At 41.5% G+C, this 21,277-nt stretch overlaps 2 protein-coding genes across 3 annotated transcripts in view; both read right to left on the reverse strand.

The window, feature by feature from the left end:
• Positions 1 to 9,414, reverse strand: part of kcnh2b (potassium voltage-gated channel, subfamily H (eag-related), member 2b) — a 238,297-nt gene extending 228,883 nt beyond the window's left edge. The window contains exon 1 of one of the 2 annotated variants that reach the window (XM_071485620.1): positions 7,726 to 9,414. In XM_071485620.1, the coding sequence (XP_071341721.1) occupies positions 7,726 to 7,801 (76 nt within the window). In that variant the 5' untranslated portion in view covers positions 7,802 to 9,414. The remainder of the gene's footprint in view (positions 1 to 7,725) is intronic. The other variant, XM_071485621.1, reaches the window with a different exon arrangement.
• A 1,895-nt stretch (positions 9,415 to 11,309) lies between these two features.
• sspo (SCO-spondin) overlaps positions 11,310 to 21,277 on the reverse strand; it is a 74,553-nt gene continuing 64,585 nt past the window's right edge. Inside the window, exons 111-114 of the mRNA XM_071485922.1 lie at positions 17,907 to 17,967; positions 17,114 to 17,238; positions 14,740 to 14,890; positions 11,310 to 11,991 (exon numbers count right to left, since the gene is read on the reverse strand). Of these exons, the coding sequence (XP_071342023.1) occupies positions 11,969 to 11,991; positions 14,740 to 14,890; positions 17,114 to 17,238; positions 17,907 to 17,967 (360 nt within the window). The 3' untranslated portion in view covers positions 11,310 to 11,968. The remainder of the gene's footprint in view (positions 11,992 to 14,739; positions 14,891 to 17,113; positions 17,239 to 17,906; positions 17,968 to 21,277) is intronic.

Here is a 21,277-nt window from a genome sequence, read left to right on the forward strand (position 1 = left end):
ACCCACAGCAGGTGCCGTGCTACCCGTTTGGATGCATACCCATTTGAGATCATAAGGCAGTTAGGCATGGCAGCACAGCAGGCATCTGCTGGGCACCGGAGAGATGAGGGAGTGAGAGAGGGAGAGCGAGACAGAGAGAAAACAGGTTGTCAAATGAGACAAAGAGCAGAAAGACAGAAGGAGCGAGGTAGAGGAAAGGCAGTGAGACAGAAGAGTGTTTACAAGCTCTGAGGGTTTACAAGTGTGTGCGCTTGTGTGTGTGTGTGTGCGTTATTTTCTGCGGCCGCTTGGTAATATGTCGGTGTACGTGTATGAACGAGAGAAAGGGAAGAAGACAGGAGAAGACAGAGAGAGAGAAAGGGAGTGTGAGCGAGAGACGAGTGATTTCACACCAATAAAGTGCAATCTTGAGGCACTGACTCACTCCTGACTCCAGCAACAGCGTGGCAGCGTTGCTGTGTTTACACCCTCCGAGTGAAACAGATGGAGCAGAGAAACAAAGCTAACCACCGGAGAAGACCCTCAGTCCTGTGTTTATTCTGTACGGGGACAGTGTAGCAACTATGGCAGCCTTTACGTAGGAAAATATTGATACTACTTGATTTCTTAACATCTGGAGCATGACCTGTAAAATCAGACAAATCCACAAGAAAGTCTGCAGGTGGAACGCTCAAATGTCTCCTCACAGCCTAATCCATGAATGCAAGTCAACATTTACATGCACTCAACAGAAGTTATGTGTCTTTTCACAGAGGCATTTCTTCCTCCCTGTAGCTACTGGGAACATCAAGGCTCTGTGCCTTATGCAACTCTCAGCCAAGGTCATCAAAGCATGAGGAAGGACTGAAAAAGCTCAGGTGGATGACCCGCTGTTGTAGGCTTTTTTGGCTGACTGAAAGTGAAGAGGACATTTGAAGCACTTTTCTTGAAAACCTCCAAGTCATTACACTTAAAGTTCCTAGAACTTTGCATTGCATTACTACTTTGTAGTTCTTGGTTGGATATTGTAATTCTGTCTCCATACAGTAATTCTTCATGAGCATTTTTCTCCATCCTGAAATAGGGACCCCCTCTGATGCTAATCCTGATGTTTCTGCAATCATGTATTTTAAAAGGCAAAATTTCATAACATTAAATTCTTACATTTGTGAAAATAAATCCAGGCATATTTTATGTGTACAGTTCAACTTAAGTGAAACCTGGACACTTAAATTTAAAGTGAGGAGGAGCGAGCATCCAAAATGGAGAGCGTGATTGTAACTTAGTAACAGCGTTCCTACTTCTATTCAACCCTCCTCTTCTGGTATATAAGCTACTCCTGTGTTATGAGACAGGAAGTAGTGGTACAAATATGTATCTTGAATAAACTGCACTGTTATTTTAGCAACTAAGCTAACTGAAAGGAACTACTTGTTAGCTAACAGTTAGCTAGCTAGCAGATAGTTCTTTACTCAACAAAATTAGCAGAGCTATTGTTGCCGACTAGCGCTAGCATTTTCCTGCTTTGCTAGCAATCTGTTAATGGTTAGCCTGTGAGCTAAAGTAGTTCACCAGCTAACCCTGTAAACAGACCTGCCACCGAGCCTCCAGCACCACCTTTGTCTTGAGGACACACGGGTGAATTTTGATGTGTCACTTTCTGGCATGAGCAGGAAAGTTAAGAGATTTCGCAGAGCTTTACTTGGTAGGCTATAAGGATCCATGTGTTACACTACAGACGGAAAAGACCTGAAACAAACTTGAGATTTATGATATATAAATAAAGTTACCCTGATTTGGAGTAGGTCTACACAATCATCCCTCAGTTACCCTTTCATTCATGAATTTGTTGACCATCTTGACCGTCTGTCTATTTCAGACAAGAATACCGTTACAGAAATGTAATATATGACATATACATCCCTATATCAAGAGTGATGTTACCATATATGTCAATTATTATCGCATATCCTTGGGCTATATGAAAATATTTATATTTATATTATATTTTATGACATACATACAGAAGACCCATATTAGAAATTTGTATATGTATGCTATGAATATTAAAATCAGACTTTTGGACCATGTATATAATATCAATACATATTGACCGGCTTTCGGATATATATTTATATAACATATGTCTACATTATAAGCATACATACATAAACATATGTATTTGTATTGGCTAAAGATATATGTCAATATATAAAATTTAAGGGGGCTCAAATGTAATTTTCACATACGTACTTTATGTGTACTATATGTACATATATTTCATACATGGAAATTCAATCTACGTAGACTAGGGTGTGTTGCTTTACATTTTTAGATTTGTTAGTCTGCCTGTTTCTGACTTTCAGGCCCAATCCCACAAGATCCTAGTGGAGACAAATATATAGTCTAAGTCATTTTCTGAAAGTTCTTAGCAGACTTTACTCAAACCGGAGGAAATACTGACTCTCTTTGAAACAATTTTCAGCTCTGGATTATCACACAATTGGTGCATTAGTGATTATTTCCAGGAGCAAAATAACATTGAGTTGAGTCAAAATAAACTAATATGTCCACGTGGAAATTTGATTATAGGATATTGTGCAACACCATACTTTCTCCTCCACATTCATTAGTCAATTCAAGCTTTGCCTCCATTTTTTTCATTAATGTCTCAATTCTCTAGAGTTCAAAAGGAAATTCCCACCTGGTTCACTCTCACCAACCAATTAAAAACTGGAACCAATCACTTGTAAGAAATTGTCATGGTTAATTATCAATAGATCGTTTAATATATTGAAAACTATTGGCAAAAGATGCAGAACATAAAATTCCCTGGAGTTACAGTTAACAGTGTACCTCCTCCTACTGTGTGTGTGTATGCGTGTGTGAGGGTGGGTGGGTGTGTGGGTGGGGGAGTCAAGGGGGCAGTTGCTATGGCGATGAAGTGTTTGTACTTCAGCTGTAGAATGATAGCATCCTCCCCGGAGGACAGTGGCTTCGAGGCTTGTAATTGGACCAAGTCTTCTCGAAGGAGCGGCGAAGCAGACAACAACACGCGACCCAAAAGGTTGCTGCAACCTCATATCGAGGTCAAATGTCCTTTTGGCTGATGTCTGGGAGGCACACAATTTGTCTGCGCGGTGTAATCTGCGTGGAGCTGTGTGGACATCAAACATGGAGGATCAGAGTAAACAGAGACAGGTTAGGAGGTAGAGTTGAAGTAGAGGACTGGCTCCTGCTCATGCTGCATCTACTCATCTAATTAGTTTATGTTTCAAAAAGGAGAAATCTAATTACATTTCTGTTTTTTTTGTTTTTTGGATCAAAAAACAAAAGTATCCAGAACAAACAGAAAACAAGACAACAGTAAACATGCTTCATGAATTATGCATTTCCGTCAAGGCCACTTGCAAATGAGTACATCTCCATACAAACAGCACAGCCTGTGGCCAATCAGTGTAATTTTGAGGATCTGATTATCAGATCGTGTGTGTGTAATTCTGGATTCAGATTATTCCCTGAAGTTTGGTTAAAATCTGATCTGTGGTGTCATTTGACAGCAGAAGGCTGGGAGCCCATCAGTCCCTGCTTGGAAGACAAGAGAGACATGAGAAATATGTGGACAGACTATATGAATCATACACTGCACAGTCTATAAATTAATGTTATATTACGACTGGATATTTCTTTATATGTAGTACCATGATGTTTACACATGTCTGTGTATGCAGTGGCTTTCGTAATGCCCTTCCACTGATTGATCATATTCCTGTGTACAGTAAGCAAAGATCACGCTCCCCATTGATTTTCCTCCAGTGGACACATCAATAATCTCTATGCAAAACAGATTTGACCTCATGTTCGTTTCTTTCTAATAATCCAATAAACACTTGTCTTCTAGAAATCAATTTTGAACAGCTACTGTGCGTTACGTCCCAGGCTGTCTGTTTGATTTGTATACAGACCCTGGTGGGCTTCATGCACTTTATAGTTGCTGTGACTTTGAGCTCATGGATCTTATGGACTTTATGGAGGTCGTATCCCACTGTTTGCATGACATTTGGTTCATAAATATATAATATAGATGTTTCATACTCTTATCTTATGGAGCACAAGTTTATCTTCCACATGTGTGATGTGTGAACCGCAAATGAGCTTAAATCTAAATCTAATCTAAACACAAGCTTTTACAACCTGTGACTGATTTACATGCATGTGAAGGCACCGCATTTATGTTTAAAGGGGAACTCCTCCTATTTTATACATCAAAGTGTGTTTCCAGCTGTTGGCTTGTACCACTGCATATGTGAAAAAGAAGTTGTAAAGCCTTTTGTGTCTCCAGAGGGAGCTGTGTGAAGTCCAATGAATGTCACCATGTAAAGTCACCAGAGTCAGCTGGGGCTGAAGACTACAAGTTTGAAAACGAACAAAATCTGTGGGTGTTATTTATGTTGCTTATCATGCCTTTAACTCACAGTTTATCCTAGTTAGGTTGTTGCACAGTTACAAAGCGCACATTCCTGGTAGTTAACTGTATAATGTGAGCTGTGTATTTCTGATGTTTACCTTGCGACTGTCCTGATGAAATCTAAAGTAGATGCCTCTGTGAAAACTTTTCATTGCAGTAAAATAATATCTCAGTGTTAAAAACCACTGTGCAGTGTTTTGATAAGCCTTTCTGACTCATAGATCTATTACTCAAACAGGCCTGTCGGGATCATATTTCACTGTGTCACAGAAATTTGTTTTAAAGCAGGGCTGGTTTTTCAGGCTGAAAACCCACTAATTGAAAATTTGACATAGCATGATTTTCTTTTAAGTAAGAAAGTAACCACTTATTTGCTGGTTTCTGCTTAAGTCATTATCAACAAAACTTTAATGCAAAACTGCAACGTGTTTATTTCTACAACGCAAATTCAGGAAAAAAGATGGGACAAAAAAAAAGTGAAAGAATCATCACACATCTTTGCCATTTTGTTCAATTTTATTTCAAGCTAATGGAGGAACAAAACTGCTGGCACATTTTGATCTGAAGCTTTCAACACATCCCATTCACTGTAAATAAAATCCAAGAACAAAACACTGAAGACATGAGGAGACTTTTTCTCCACTGGAGAGCCACCTCCTTTTTAATTTGTTTTGTGTGAACAAACACACCGTAAATCTTTTTAAAGGCACAGACACTCAGCTTAAATTAAGTGCGGGAGAAGTCGCCTACACGTCTCTCTTCTTATGAACTCAATCAAATGAGAGCCCAGAGCTGGCTAAACTGTTGCTGTCTCAAGTCTCCTCCAAAGCTGAGCATTATGTATGCATAGCTTGTGATTATAATACTTATGATGTATTATTTTAAAACCAGTCCCAGTACCAGGCTGACTCTACCATGATGGCTGGTTTTTCTTCTCCTGCGTTTCACATGAGAAAGATCACATCACACACTCTATAACAGAGCAAACAGGACAGGCCTACTCTTGATTGCCGTTCAGATTAAGTCTCAATTACAACAAAACAACAGCAGAGGATCTGTAGTGCACCACCACACCAGGCTCTGCCTTTCAGAAACAGTAGTTTATGCAGCTATGGATAACTTGAGAGGAGTGGGCTCATGTTTCAGTGATGTGGAGCACTGGGTCACAGGGGCACACAAAGACTGAGATGAGCCCCTTTCAGTTATTCAGAAGAAACACTGAGCAGTGTTGGCAAATCTGTCAGTCAGCGGAGGAATTTTCTGTATTTCTCAGTTTAAATTTCCAGTGTTTTTTTTACCTCAGTAACTCCGGAATTAATAAGACTGTCTAATTAGATGCTAGTGTCCACTGATGCTCCATCTCCATGTCCACCAGTTCATTACCCGCGGCCATTAGACATATTGTCACCAGCTTCAGCGTGCTTGGTTAGCCTGACCAAAAGCCCGGAACAATCAATAGAGAATTATTCTGAAGACATGAATCACTGGGAAAACATTTGCAAAGCACTGAAGTGAGGTTATCTGTCTCTCAGTTGTAGGTGATGTTACCCTGTAACGCTGAAGTGCTCCTCTCATAGATAATCATCCAGCACACAGGAGAACCAATATAAAGCTGCTGTAAAGAAATATCAAAGATGAAGACAGTGGAGGGAGCTGGCAGCGACCCATGCTCACTTTTGAGTTACCCATGTTCATCAGGATGGAAAAAATAAGCACTGCAGGATTAATGTCAATTACCCACCTCTGACTTTGGTTTTTCACCCTGGCTGCACTCGTGTGGAGATGCTCAGCACCTCTGTGTCAGGAAACAGTTGTTTTTTTGTTGTTTTTTTTTTGCATCCACCCTTTACAACATCTTGTTTGAAGCTCTGCTGCCGCCGTGACTCTTGGGTATTACAAATGCAGCAAGACATCACTTGCTATTCCACAGCAGCCTTGTGAACCGCTCAACCCCGGAGCATATGGTAAATGGTGGAGGCTAAGGTGTGTTTTTTCAGCATTTAGAAAGAGGCACCTCAAGAGTTCAGCTGTTTAGGAGACCGTGGTGTTTCTTTCCCTTTAGCTCAGACCTACATCTTCTCTCATCAGCTCCTGATGGGAGTCACTGACATTTAGTTTCCCTAAAAGCTGCATCTAAATCTCTATTTAACGTCTCCTGCATCAGCTTGAATGTCAAAACCCGAACTGGCAAAATGTTAATGATGCACATCCTCCACTTTTCCATCACCATCCTCATCATCTCAGGTGAAATTCTGCAGGAGAAGTGTCGTGGTGGCTGCTGAGGCATGTTTAAAGTCTGGTCACACGTTCAGAGATGGAAAAAACAACCAAGAATGATTTGCATCAAGGGGAAGAACGCCACAGGGAGTGAGGACAGATGAAGCCTGTGTATTCTGAAATATAGACAGCTTCGGATTTCATGCCCCTGGGCTCCATGAAAAATTTATCTCAGCTCAGATATATTGTTTGTTTTTGTAGTTGATAACTTACTGCAGATGAATTGACAGGATTTTTTTTTTCATATAAGGCAAACAAAACAAAATATATAATTGTTTTATGTTTGAAAAGCATATATATATATATATATATATAGTGGAATAGGTTTATGGAGGTGTCTGCATAAAAGACTATTTTACATGTCCACACTAACAGAGACAGATGTAATAGATTGCGTGGCCCCTAAAGGCACCAACTGTAGGTGTCATTTTTTGCAGATTACTTTCTTTAACAAAATCTCTTAAAGCATGAGAGGATATGAAGAGACGAACATGATCTGACATTTAAAAGTATTGCATTTGACTGCTTTGTAACCTTTAAAAAAGATGTAATAACGGCCTACTATGAACTACCATCCCTGAATGACAGCTGCAGTGTCCACGCCAACAAATAACAGACTTCAGTGGTTTAAATATACACAAACTGTTCATGATGCATGTGGTGGAGGAGAAACTGATTTGAAGTCAGTGTCAGTATCAGACTCCTGTAAATTGTGATCTTTAAAATTTTTTTTTTTTTGTGGGTTTTTTCTGAGGTTTTGTGCCATTTCCCCACCTCGCTGTGCCACTGTGTGACATGTCACATCCATTAACCAAACATCAGTACCGTGGGTAATTCTGGGAAACAAATGACGGCTGAAAGGTGGGGGGCATTTTCAAAACCGCTTTTGAGCAACAAAATCAATTATTAATCGTGGATCTTAATTAAAGAAAAAAAAATAGGTTGCACGGTTGTAAATGATCAATCTGAATGAAAGAAAGAAAAAAAAACAATGATCTTACTCTGACTGTCGAATTTCCTGATGATGGTGTCCAGGAAGGTGTTCTGCGGAGCCACATGGCCCCTCCGGACCGGCATCTTCGCTGCGGTGGCCCCTGGACTTTGAGAGACTTTGCAGGACTTTTAACAATATCAGACCGGTTCCCTTCCCCGCAGCCGAGCGCACGGTGCTCACTGCGCTCCCCGCATGGAGGCTGAGCACTGGCGGGTTCAGCGGCAGTAATCCGGAGGCCAAAGTTTTCCCAAGTTGGTCAGAGAGAGGGAGGCTGCTGGGGGGGGGGGGGGCTCCACGGGACAGTGAGGAGACGAGAGTTCTGGAAAGGAGGCGCACTGTACGCACGGCAGATCTGAGCCGTTTCCAGCCTCCAGTTTCCAGGTTGAGAGGTGTGAGGGTGTCTGTTCCTGTCCCCCGGGGGGAGGGCCGCCCGGTCAGGTGATATTTCTCTCTGGTCTCACACTCGCTGGAGCACAGCAGACCTCTCACCCTGCGCTACAGTCCACTCCTGTGAAGCGGACTGGGCGAGCTTCCCGACGAGCGTCGCTGGAGCCATAGTTGGGGCGCTGAGCTGCGCGTTTCTTCTTCTTTTTTTATTTATTTATTTTTTATTTGTTTCTCATTCCACCTCCTCCCTCTGCCTCTGGAGGTCCGCGCGTTCAAACAGTGGAGGAAAAGAAAGCAGTGGTGTTTAAAAGAAAACTGCAGAGCGCAGATCCGCAGCTCGACTCGCCCTCGCTCGGTGTTTTTGGAGGTGCTCTCTGTCTGTCTCCCTCCTCGCTGTGCGCTCTGCCGGATGACTTCAGCTCCACCGGCGTCTAGCTGCGCCTCTTTTAACCCTTTGCTCATCAGGAGCGGAACAGCTCTCACTTTTTTCTGATGGAGGGAGAAGCGGACGCGCAAAACCCTCCCATCCACGGAAAGAGGAGTTTGAATGATACCTCAGGTTCCCAATTTGGGCCTTTTAGCTGCTCCAAAACTGCGCCCAGAAGCAGTCATGAAATTATCACTAATTATTCATTTGACAAAAACGGATTATTTATTACAGCTGGAGGGAAAATGGCACCTCAGCATGAGTCCAGTGACGGCTCACATTTATGGTGCAGGTGCTATCAGGTGAAAGAGGACCGTGCTTTGTGTTACTCCGCCGCTTGATCACACACCTGCTGCCAAACGGCTGCTGTTAACAGGTGTGAGGCTACAGGAGCCCGTCTCTGCACACACACACACACACACGCACACACACACACACACACACACACCCTGTCTGCTCCCACTGCATGAGGCTACTCTGTGCAAAATAAATCAATACAATAAAATACTAATAAAATACTGTCTCCACGCCCCACACAGGAACATTTACCTGCGCCGGAGAGACGCGCATGTCCGGCCGGCCGCACCTGGAGCACTGATTGGTTCATTTAAACGAGCCAATGAAACGCGGCTGTGATGCTGCTTCATTGTGTTTCGGGGTTGGATGGGGATTCACCACTCTCAGGCTGCTCAGCTACGTCACACCGCCGGGGTTCCCCCCTTCCGTCATGGTGGAGATGATGCCTTCACGGGCTGTCGGATATTGTGGCTCCGACAGTTTTATATGCCATATCTTTACGTATGAACGCTCTGTGAACAGTGAATCAAGACACTGCGCTGGGAGGTTATGTTAGTTTGTGTGAGGAATTCACTGCAGGTGGCACACTCATTCTTGGCTTTTAAATGAATTAGATTCTTTTCTTATTTTTTACACATTAGCAACATTTTTAAATCGTGTTTAATTTGACTGGGTCCGTTGCTCCAGTGATGAGTTTAAGGAGCAGCAACCACGGAATGCTTGTCACTATATGACTAAAACCATATTGATTTCCACTCTTCCCACTTTGGAAATCAAGCAAAAATGGAGGCAGTTTCTACAGTATGTATGACCTATATATGGAACTGCCAGGCATGAATAAATAAAGTAGCAGTAGATGGAGGGTTTTTTAAAAATGATTTTTATTCAGGAAATCAAGCCACTAACTCTGCCTGGCCACATATTATTTGATACCAACATTTGTTGTGATGCATAAACTGTCCTACATGCAGTTCTTGGTTTTCCTCACACAGCAGACAGCTCTCTCCCTTTAAATCCATTGGAGCAAGATTTTTATACCCATATCAGGGATGTAATAGGCCTTGGCTTTGTACAAGTTTTTTGTTTCCAGTTCTGTCAGATGCAGGCCTAAAGCAACACTGCTACTCCATGGGTGCATTTATCAAAATGACCCGCAGCAGCATGAATGCATTCATTTTTCCAGCGATCAGTGTTTTAATGATTGGTTTGACATGATGAATTGCAGCCTTGCGGTTGGATGAGGCCTGAGGAGCTATCCATCAAAAAATGTGACATTTTGGTATGAATTAAAAATGCATCAGTTCCTGCTCTTGTTACATCCAGCAGTATTTACTACAGCAGCTGAACGCCAGAGGAGGCGTGCTGGTCAGCCTTCCCCTCTCAACTCCCTTATTTAGCCTGGAAAAGAGAGAGGGAGGAGGGGAGGAGGGGAGGAAGGAGAAAAAGAAAATACTTTGTTGTCATGGGAGAGACAGATCCCAGCCTGTCACACTCTTTTGTACACAAACATAGACAGAAAGTTGCTAAAGGAGTTCTTAATGCACTTTACCTTGGACAGTAATGAATAAATGTCTGAATAAAGTGAAAAAAGCTCCAGGCGTCACTTTGACACATCCATTAAAAGCTACATCTTCTCAATAGAAGAAACATTTCAGCAGCAAATGAAACCCTGAATTATCGAATACCCCCTTTTCAATGTAACCATTTTTACTATGCGAGGTGTAGAAACAGTGACCGACAGCAGGTTGTAGTCAGCTTCAATGTGTGGTCTAAAAAAAGAAACAAAAACTAGAAGATTCCATCAGACAGACCAGGCAAATTGGATCAAGAAAATAAGTTTATGATCTGGATCATCTGTATGTTTACAGATGATGTATGTATACTGTGAGTATATCTTCACATAAAAGACACATTGAAATTATAACATCAGTTTTTAAATATATTTGCGATGTTTTTTGAAATGCTCACACTTTCTTTGGAAGAAAATATCACAAAAATTGTGCAGCAGTAATTTATAACCTACATCTGAAACCTAAACATTAACTTTGGAGGTCGAGTCTACAGGAGTGAAACTTTGTGTTAGAGATAAAAAAACAGTGGATGGCTCTGTACAACTGGCTGATGCAAACTCATGTAACTCCAGTCAAATGAGTCCAAAACAGTGATAATATTTATCTTGCTTGCTAAACTAAAGGTGTTTTGGAAGGTTATTATGTGATGTGTATATGATGTTATTATTTTTGTTTCTAAATATTTCATCAGAAGCTCAGGTGTTCCAGAGCTTAATTCGAGAGCTCAAGTGTAAAAGTTCATAGATGTGAACATTAGAGACAAATCTACTTACTGCTCTGCGCTGGAAAAAAGTGACGTGTCAAACACAGCTGGTGCAACAGGTTGAGAGGCAAGCTGAGTGTTTATGAATGAGTCTGGAACCATTTCATATTTATTTAGGACACAGCGGTGTTGGTGGGCTTGTGAAAGGCATGCACAACTGCAAAGGCATGCCTGCGTCAAATCCTGTCAGTTGGAACAGGAGAAAATGTAGGAATTACAACGGACAATTTGCACATATCATTCAACGATATACAGTGGAAAATGCACTGATTAACTGGGGAAGATTGATTAAAAAAGATTCTTAAAAAGGGAGAGAGCCAAGCGTATTCTCCATGTGTTGGAAATGTTTATTGACCAGTCCACTGTAAAAACTGTAAAATGTGAAACATCTAACCATTTACTGTCAAGTCTGACTTAATTAAAAAGGAGACAGCTGGTACATATACATTTTCTTTAAACATACAAATAAAAAATATATAAATGCATAATAGGTCTTACTTGGATCGTATCATAGGTCTTTTTATCTATAAATATACAGTAGAAAAAGGCTGTACAGGCTGAAGAATGAAGACAGTTTCAGAGCAGGAACTCTAAGATCAGCAGTCATAAGATGACGAAGGACTGCAGAACAACGTGTGCATCAACTGGGACCTTTTCAGGACTTTCCACAACAGTTTTCCACTCTATCCATCCCAAAATCCTCCATATATTCAGCGTGGTGCTGGGCCTCCATGCTGCTCTCACTCTCTCTCGTGCATACACACACACACACACACACACACACACACACACTTGACATACTCCCTCAGCGTCTGGACAGGTCGCCTCCTGTGGAGCAGAGACACAGTGAGACTGATGGTGTCATAACTGCTGCTGTTGTTTTCTGTCATAACTGAACACATGAACCAAACAGAAAACTGCCTCCACTGCAGAGACCAAGTGTCTCTGAAGATTTTTATCTGCATTCTGACATTTTTCTGAACAACATGACTTTATACATTTCAAGTTTCTGGATATATTCAAAAAATCTATCAAATTAAATCTGCTGCAAATGTGAAGGTAAGAGAAGATTAAGTGGTTGTTAAGTTAAGTGGTTTGTTATTTTTGATGGCAAAATGTTGAAGTAAGCTCATTAGTTGACCTCTTATTCAGTCATGAGTTTCTCTTATGATTGATTGTGTTATTGGAAATGAATGTGCTCGTGTTATGTGTTGAAGAAGCCCACTGTTCTCCTCATCCTGGTCATGCTTAAAGAGGTCAAGAGCTGCACGTGGTTCAGATCTTTATGCAACTTTAGGTTTCTTGTATGTTAGGACATGTACATGGCGGGTGCTTGGTATAGGCTGTCATCATTAGCTGATGTGTATCTCCCCCAATCTCTGTTCATTTCTTTGTCCCCTGTTCTTTCTCTATAAAAAAGTTTGACTGACCCTGTACTGTTGGAACAAACTTGCCGACTTTGTGTGAGCCTTCTCCCCTTATTGATCAATAACAATCTTTTTATTCATCTTTGGTTCGATCAGGGTCTGTGCTTTTATTTTTGAGTGCAGCAGGAAAATCCAGGACACAAATATAAAGCGAATTATGTGAAATCCATTTATAATATAAAACAAATGTACCGTCTCCAGCTTTGTGTGTGTAATGAGTGTGTGAGAGGCAGGAGGAGCATCAGATGAGAAATTAGAAAACTTGTAGTAGCAGTTAATATGTGTAAGTGTGTGTAAGAGCACGGCCACATGCTACAAGATTGATTGCTGTAACAACCAAATCCGTCAGACGAGATGTCCGAGGGAGCGTAGCGCTGGGAGGGGAATATGAGCTGGGGGGATGTTCTGTGTCGTATGTGGCTACATCCAATTAACTAACGCAATCAGCCACGTTGATGAATGGATTAGCACATAATTGCTTCAGAGGTGGGATCCTCAATTGAATTATTCATGGTGGGCAAAGGCAAACGTATGTTTCGCTGAGATTAGAGAGTATTTACACGGTGTATGTATGTGTCAGTGACCGTCTGTGTGTGTGTGTGTGTGTGTGTGTGTGTGGCAGTAATGGAAAGTGACTGAAAAATTGTATTAGGAGAGGAAGAGACGGACACACCTGAACGACACCTGCTGTGAGTGAAGTGATGTCAGAATTAGTTTCAGAATAGCTCAAGGTTACAGATTAAATGGTTCAAACACGGTGGTGGATAAGAACTTCTTTTGAAATATTAAAGAATAAATGCAAGAAAACAATAGAATATATAAAAATAATATAAGAAAAGAACAGGGGTCTCTTAAAATTAGTAATTGGTTTCCTTTTAAGAAAAATTGACATTTTTATTGCTTAAATTGCTACAATATTATCTGTCAAAACTTAACCCAGCTCACTCTCTCTCTCTTTAGCATGACACTGTTTCATCTCCAACGGTGAAAACTGAACCATCGTATGGATTAAACAAAGCTTTGATGCAAAGAATTTGAAAATAATTTGTTGATGACTTTAATTAATTGAGTTTCTCGAGGAATCGTTTCAGGTGGAGCGAACGCAAACTTGATCAAATCACACACAACACGACTCCAGGATCACTCTCTCTTATAATCAGTGTAGTGATTTATATAGTCAGTGGTGTTAAATAACATCACATTTAAAATGCCTTCAAATGAACACATCTGGAACATGACAGGTGGAGCTGATGAGGGGTTACTACATCTGTCAGGCCTACGGGGGCTGGGCTCCACTGAGCTACATGAACCTACGGCCTCATGTGGAAGCTGTGCTCCTGTCAGTGAGTTTCCACACCACTGACAACACATAACAAGCTGCAGACTGACACGAGCAAAAGGAACACAACCCCTGTCAATGCCTGCTGTTATGGCACTGATTGAAGTGTAGGCCCCGACGTGCAACAAGCAGAAATGTTGCAAATGAAAAAGAGCTGGGTCCTGTTCTTCATCAGGGGATAATTGAACTTGATTTCATGGTCGGTTTGACACAGGTTCATTTTTAGTTCTTTAAAGCTGGTTTCTATCAGAAGCAGAAACCTCTCAAGCTCAAACCTATGACCCACATGTACATGACTTTATTCTCAGTGAAGAATGACTCCGGTCTTCAGAAGTATCAGTAAAAAATGTTGAGGTTTCATTGCAGAATAGCAACATGTTTAATGTGATTTCTCAGCTTTAAATTAGCCACAGTGTCAACCATGATGGGACTCAGCCAGTCATGTGAGCACTGAGTATGTTACAGATATTTCAAAGTAAAAGCACTCCTTCATTCATGGTAAACAAAGGACACAGAGTCTGGAACAGCAGCAGTTTTCTGTCCTGTGTGATTTAGGCTTTAAAAAGTCTTTCTTCTTATATTTTGATCAAATGTAACCATGTTACTGTATATGTATATGTTTTCTGACTTTCCTTGTTGGGAATAAACAAACTTTTTTTAATTTCCCTGCTGTTCCTCTGTGTCTGCTGGGAGCCTGTGTGCAAACGTGTCATGTGCAAATATTTTTCCATACATTTAAATGCTCAGCTCTCACACTGACATGATATATGTACATGCAAATCTGTTTGGCCTCATTCATTACTCCCCCACCTTGGCAACTGGTGCACTCGCAGCTGTGTATGACAGGCAGGACGACCGGCTCGCTGTCGCCGTTCTCACACTGCAGGCTGAGGAAGCGCACCGGGTTGTCAGGATCCAAACGGTAACTACAGCATTCGCAGACTGACTGGAGGTACGGCTCCTGTATGGAGAGAGGGGGGAGAGAGGATGAAATTACTGGAGAGGATGAGAGAAGCACAAGGAGGAGAGGAGGTGAAAAGAGAACCAGAGGGATAAGGTGGAGGACACCAATTAGGAGACTGGAACATGATAAGGAAAAGGTGAAATTAGAGGAGGAGGAGGTTATGAGTGAATATCAGAAGATGGGAGAGAAGAGAATAGAGAGATGATGTGTGAAAGAGGAGGAAAAGATGAGATAATGAGAGGGTGAGGAAGTCAAGAAAGAGGAAAATAGGAGAGTAAGTTTAAAGGAAGCGAAAGGGTAAAGGCAGGATGGATACAGGAGGACGAGGCAAGACAAAATGAGACAGTGTCCAGTACACTGAGGACAATAAGAAGCTCAAAACAAGGGATGGGGGGGGGCTCTGCAGTCTCTGCAGTCACATCAGTCTACAATAAAATATAAAAACAGATGAAGGACATATTTAACTAAATGACTCCATGTAAGCAGCTGCTCACAGTGACAGAGAATTATCTTTCACTCTAAAAAAGTTAATAAGGTGACAACTTCATAAATGTTTGTTTGTTTACACATCCAGCAAACATAGAGCAACACTGGACATGTTTTCTATGCATCCGATGAATCTAAGTCTAATATTCACTCTGTTTTAGCTCTGGTTTATTCTCCACCAACTCCTGAGGGAAATACCTGAAAACAGCTGTCTCCTGCAGCTGGAAATGAACCAAATCATTAATCCAGGTGCGGGTTGTAAAACCAAAACATTGAGCAGGATGCTAAACGAATCTAAAAACACTAAAACCCAACACAAGCACAAATTTGGGAATTAGGTGTTAATTTAGCCTTTTTGTAAAGAGACAAAAACCCGGGGTTGGTGCATAATAGAAGGCGGATGGACAGAGACAGTAGCTGAGCTGTGTTCAATTAGTGCGAGGAGGAGACCGCAGAGAGTACAATGCATGGTGGCAAATAATAGGAGGAGAAGGAGGTGAGAGGGGGGAGGAGAGAGTCCAATATGAAAAACTCAAAACACCTTCAACTTCCCAGAAAAACAGCAGCTATTAGTGCTTCACACAGTCCCCAGTGTATGTGTGTGTGTGTGTGTGTGTGTGTGTGTGTACACCTTAGTGCTTCAGCTGGTGGTGAAAAGAGCATGTGAATAATCTTCCAGTCCTCCTGATCAATGAAAAGGGAACTTCTCTGCACTGCCTAGTCACTGGTTACCAGCCCCTGGTTGCCACAGTAACAAGAAGTAATGACACATTTGGCTGAGCTGCTGTTTATTTTTACTAATCTCCCAGCATGACTGACTCTATTTTTACAGTGTGAGATGTATGGATGCCAAAGAAGAACAAAGTCACCATGGTGATGAGGTGATGAGGTGTTCGCTGTCTTACTAGGATGAAAACGACAACAAGTGAAGGCAGGAGAGAAAAAAAAGAAACAGAATCACTAACACGTGAGCCCATCCAAAACATCTTTATTTAGATCACTGGTGACTCACCGACTGATTTATGTGCTGTTGTTTACCTGTCCTCGTGCCATGTGAACATAGAAGGCAGGTTACCTCCTGTCAGCTGTGATTACAGCTGTTAACAGAAGGTAAAATGATCAGAGACTGTTCCCTGTTCTCTGTTTATGGGAGACATGAGCTTACAGCAGGTGCGACAAGCTGCGTGGGGGCCAAGTGTTTGACTTGATTTTGTTTTGCAAAAACACACTTAACACCCCGATGACAGGTCACGCTTCAGGAGGAAAACAGATGGGAAGTTTGGCTGCACAGCGACAGCTAAAGCAATAACCCTGATTGTTTTCTTGCATGTTGCAAACACTGTTATCAATGGTGGTTGGTGGCTTTGTGAGGATTTACAGGCAACAAAATTGTTCTGCTATTTTTTGGCACTGAATCCACATGGTGGTAATTTAAGTCTGACTGACTTCTGTAATTAAATGAATATGGGAGAAATTCCTAACTGCAGGGGATGAGCTTGCTCTGTATGATTAAACGTGATGAAATGGGCAGTTCTGATGGGCAGTTTGAAAACAATTACAAGCAATAGCTCCTTTTTTCCCCAACCAGCTCCTTTCAGTCCATTTTGCTGCCTGTATTGATCTTCACTGCATTACCAGTTGTCACTCATGTTGCGGTCAATACTTGTCAGTGTTGCCACAAGACGTTCAAAGGGTAATATCTTCCCTGTGTGTGTAGATGTCTCTTCTCCGTACCTCCAGGATGACATCTGTCCTGGACAGACAGCGTCCCCTGCAGAAGCTGACCTCCACGTTGTCAAGCCGACAGTCTCCCTTGGTGATGTTCCTGACTTGCATGTAGCGACGGCACTCTGGCTCGCCTGCAGGAACCACAGAGAGGAGGAAGAGGTTTGAAAGGCGAAAGCAAAGGGAGAATACAGAGGACAAGGAAAAGGTGAACGTGAGAAGCCAGAGGCGTTTTTTTTTTTTTTTCTTTTTGTATTTGCATGAAAACGAAGGAAGAGAAGATAAAGGAGGAGATGGAGGCAGAGAGCACAGTGACACTGCCATGCCCCCTTGCAGCATGTGACATTTCCTCCACTGGGAGAGAGATTAAAGCCCCAACGTAGGCTAAATAATGAAATCACTCACTAATTGGGCACTGCAGCAATTAGTTTTTAGCCTCCTATAAGATGAACTACACAATGTTCAAATCCACACTTTTGTATGTTTGTGCAGGATTTCAACTTGAAATGCAAAGGAACAAGTGTAGCTTTTGTGTTTTTTAATCATATACTTGTAATTAAAAGTTATTTATCTGTCTTTGTGCATATGAATGTTCTCAGGTTAATTCATTATCAATTAATTAATAGATAAACTCATGGAATTGAATGCAAATGGTTTAATTGAGCTTTTTACAAATTTGTTACCCCCTAAATATACTGAATATACAGTACATTCCTAAATATAGGTCATAACATCTCACTTCTGGACACTGCCTCTAGGTGGATTTGTAACTTTTTAGTGTTTGTCTGTGTCTTGTACTGACCTGGAAACTGCTTTCTACAGACTGGACAGCAGCTGCCCGGCTCCTCCACCTTGACCTCCCCCTGACAGAGAGATGACATGATATGTCTTTTTAATAATCTTTCAATCAGTAAAAATGAACAGACAGGTGTGTAATAACAACAAGTGATGAAAAAAAAAAAAAAAAAAAATCAATACAAATCTCCTCCACAGTCGACAATTTAATCGAGAGGTAACATCTATGTTTCGATAGCAGCTTTCAGTGGGCGTTCATTCAGTGTGTGACAATAAGCAGATGCTGTAGACACAGAAGGTGGGGGAAGAATACATATGATGGCCCATCTGGGTGAACCACAGTCATGATAACATAACACACACCTAAAGCAACTGTAAAAATCTAATCATCATGAATCAAAATATGATTCATAAAATTAATAATGATCTCAAAAAGCACTATATTGTTAAGGAAAGGGAATTACTTTTACCTAACTACAATATATAAAATATCCAGGCCTAAAATAATATAATATTACATTCATAATAGAGTGAAAAATGACACAAGGAAAACCAAAAGAAAAACTGACAAAAAGATCAGACCATCCTTGAACAGCTACGAGGCTTCTTATCCCCACCACCCTATAAACGACCACCTGACATCACATGACATACTTGGGTCATGTGATGACAACTGAGCAACCTCTGATAAAGACTGTTGGGAGGGATTGAAAGTTCCTGAAAAAGCTGGCAAGTAGACAAAACACTGACGAGTCAGATGCAAACACAGAAGATGAAGCATCAACTGTGTTATAAAGAATTTTATAATGAGATTATCCCAGTCCTCATCACTAGTTTCCATTCTAGCCAGTTTAGGACTGATTTCGACCTGGGACACCGTGGATCATGAGGATCAGGGTTGAGATCCAGCATAGAGGAGTGAAGAGGAGAGACTAACACCTGACAATGTGAAGAGATGATGACAGAAGGACGAGGGAGAGAAACTGGGAAAAGGGACAGAGGCATGAAACAAAAAGTGAGACCTAGAGACCAAAAATAGAGAGAGAGAGAGAGAGAGAGAGAGAGAGAGAGAGAGAGAGAGAGAGAGAGAGAGAGAGAGAGAGAGAGAGAGAGAGAGAGATGTAAGGACACACAGGACATACACAGAAGGAGTGAAGCCACTGCAGAGGAGAGATCCAGAACAGTCCTGAGAAAAGCAGGGTGTCCCGTACAGCTGCTGAGAATAGCTGCTGTTAGCATGCAGAGTCTCACACACACACACACACACACACACACACACACACACACACACACACACACACACACACACACACACACACACACACAGTCTGACAGCAGGCTTCACAGCATCCTCACCAACACCAGCCTCAGCTCACACCTGAAACTACACCACCCCTCTAAAATCCACACACATGCACAGCTCCTAACTGTTCAACCCGAGGACTTCTCCTCCCACTCCACACTGCCGCCAGCCTCCCCTCAGGGATGGATGAGCCCACTCACTTAAAGGGTGGGAGGTCACAAAGAGGACCATTTGAAGAGGCTGTGTGTGTGTATGTGTGTGTGTGTGTGTCTAATGTGGCAGGGGTTAGAAATAGCATGAAATGTGGATTCTGGTTATTTCAAAGAAAAGGGCGCTTGGCATTTTAAGTAAAGGGTAGTCACATTTATGTCATCTACAGGCTGCGACATGGATATCAGAGGTCTAGTAATGTGTCTGGCACAGAAAAAAAGAAAAAAGAAAGAAGAGGAGTCAGCGTTAGAGAGGAAAACATCCTGATAGCTTTTATCACCAGATATAATAACAGACGCTGCCATACATTACCTTGAAAAGTGGCTCTCAGCAGAGCGGTGGAGGTATGTTGGGGGATTTCAGTTTTAAACAAGCAACGCCATTAACTGTAAGCTGAGTCATGAATAACAGACTGCACCGACAGTAACCAATTCTCAGCCTGTCAGAGGAGGGAACACAGTGCATTAAATGACCTTTTCATATTGGCCGGGATAAGGAGAGCTTTCACTGAGGCATAACTTAGTGCAGCTGGGGGACGTGAGGGATTTGAGAATGCGAGCACAAATAGTCACGGAGGTCTGAGCCCCCGCCAGAGATGCACTACAGCCACATCAAGACCTGTGTACACCACAGGTGGAACCACCTGGTAGACTGTCTACACTGTGGAGCTCACGGTGCAGTCAGCCTCTCTGAAAAGTTCTAGATGTCAGCATGTTTTATTTTTACCTCGGCCTTTATTCAGAGCCGGTGAGCTAAAGATATGAATTCAGCTTACTGTGTCAAGGATGAGACAGTCGACTTTTCTACTGTGGCTTCATGGAGAGAAGATTTTCTTCTAATAAATTGAGTCTGTTCGTTACTTAAAGGCCTTTTATGTGAGTTTAGTTCACTCAAATTGCACAAGACACATTGTCTCAGTTATCTCTTGTGGAATCTAACCATGCACAGTTTTTGATTTTATATAATTATATTCTTAATGTCCTTTAAAGCATTAGGCCTTTTAGTACCGAACTGATTTTATTCAGTTTTGAGTCAAATATCAACTATAACAACTACTGAAGGAATTTCAATGAATTGTTTTTATAAACATCCATGTCTCTCATCCAGACTTTTTATTTTTTGTTTTATCTGTCCAAAACTTTGGTTTATTATCAATTGGTTTATTATTTCACAGACCACAATGTTATTATTATTATTATTATTATTGTTTTCATTACTATAGAAACAACCTCATGACAGTTTGTTCTGAGGATTGTCCACAGAAACAGGGACACTGTTTCTCTTACTGTTGATTTTCCCAGATTTGATTTATTTATGTTTTGAGCATCGCAGATGAAATTACATTTACCTTGACTGTTTTAGGATGGTGAAGTAAATCTTGGAGATCAATGAGTCAAAACCTGCAAAAGTAAGACTTTCTGCACGGCTCTATCCTGTAGATATTGAATAGTTCTATATGTGGTATAGACTAGTTTCAGTTCTCTTTTAAAAAAAGAAAATGATGTCACAAACTGTTTATTTTGACTTTGTCGTACCCTTCTCCTCCTCTACTCCTGTCCGAAACAGGACTGGACAGAATCTGTATTTATGCAGGACCAAACGTTCCCCCGTGTCACAGACTACAAAAATTGATTCATATTTTATGGGGAGTTTATTTTTTTCCTCCTCTGCCTCTGGTCGTACAGAGTGCATCCATAATTGACTGCTGAGGTCACCGTCAGCCGTTAACCACCCATGGTTTTGTGTATGACTGAGCATTGTCTGTGTGACAAAGGCAAAGGCAGTTATTTTGTGTGAAGTGGCTGTCAGCAGCAATGACAAGCAGGCACTGGTACCAGTAATCTGTCATGCCTGACAATACAATT

Source organism: Trachinotus anak, unplaced genomic scaffold, assembly GCF_046630095.1.
Source record: "Trachinotus anak isolate AG129_WGS33_773 ecotype Australia unplaced genomic scaffold, CSIRO_AGI_Tana_v1 ptg000009l, whole genome shotgun sequence".
Lineage (NCBI taxonomy): Eukaryota > Metazoa > Chordata > Actinopteri > Carangiformes > Carangidae > Trachinotus > Trachinotus anak.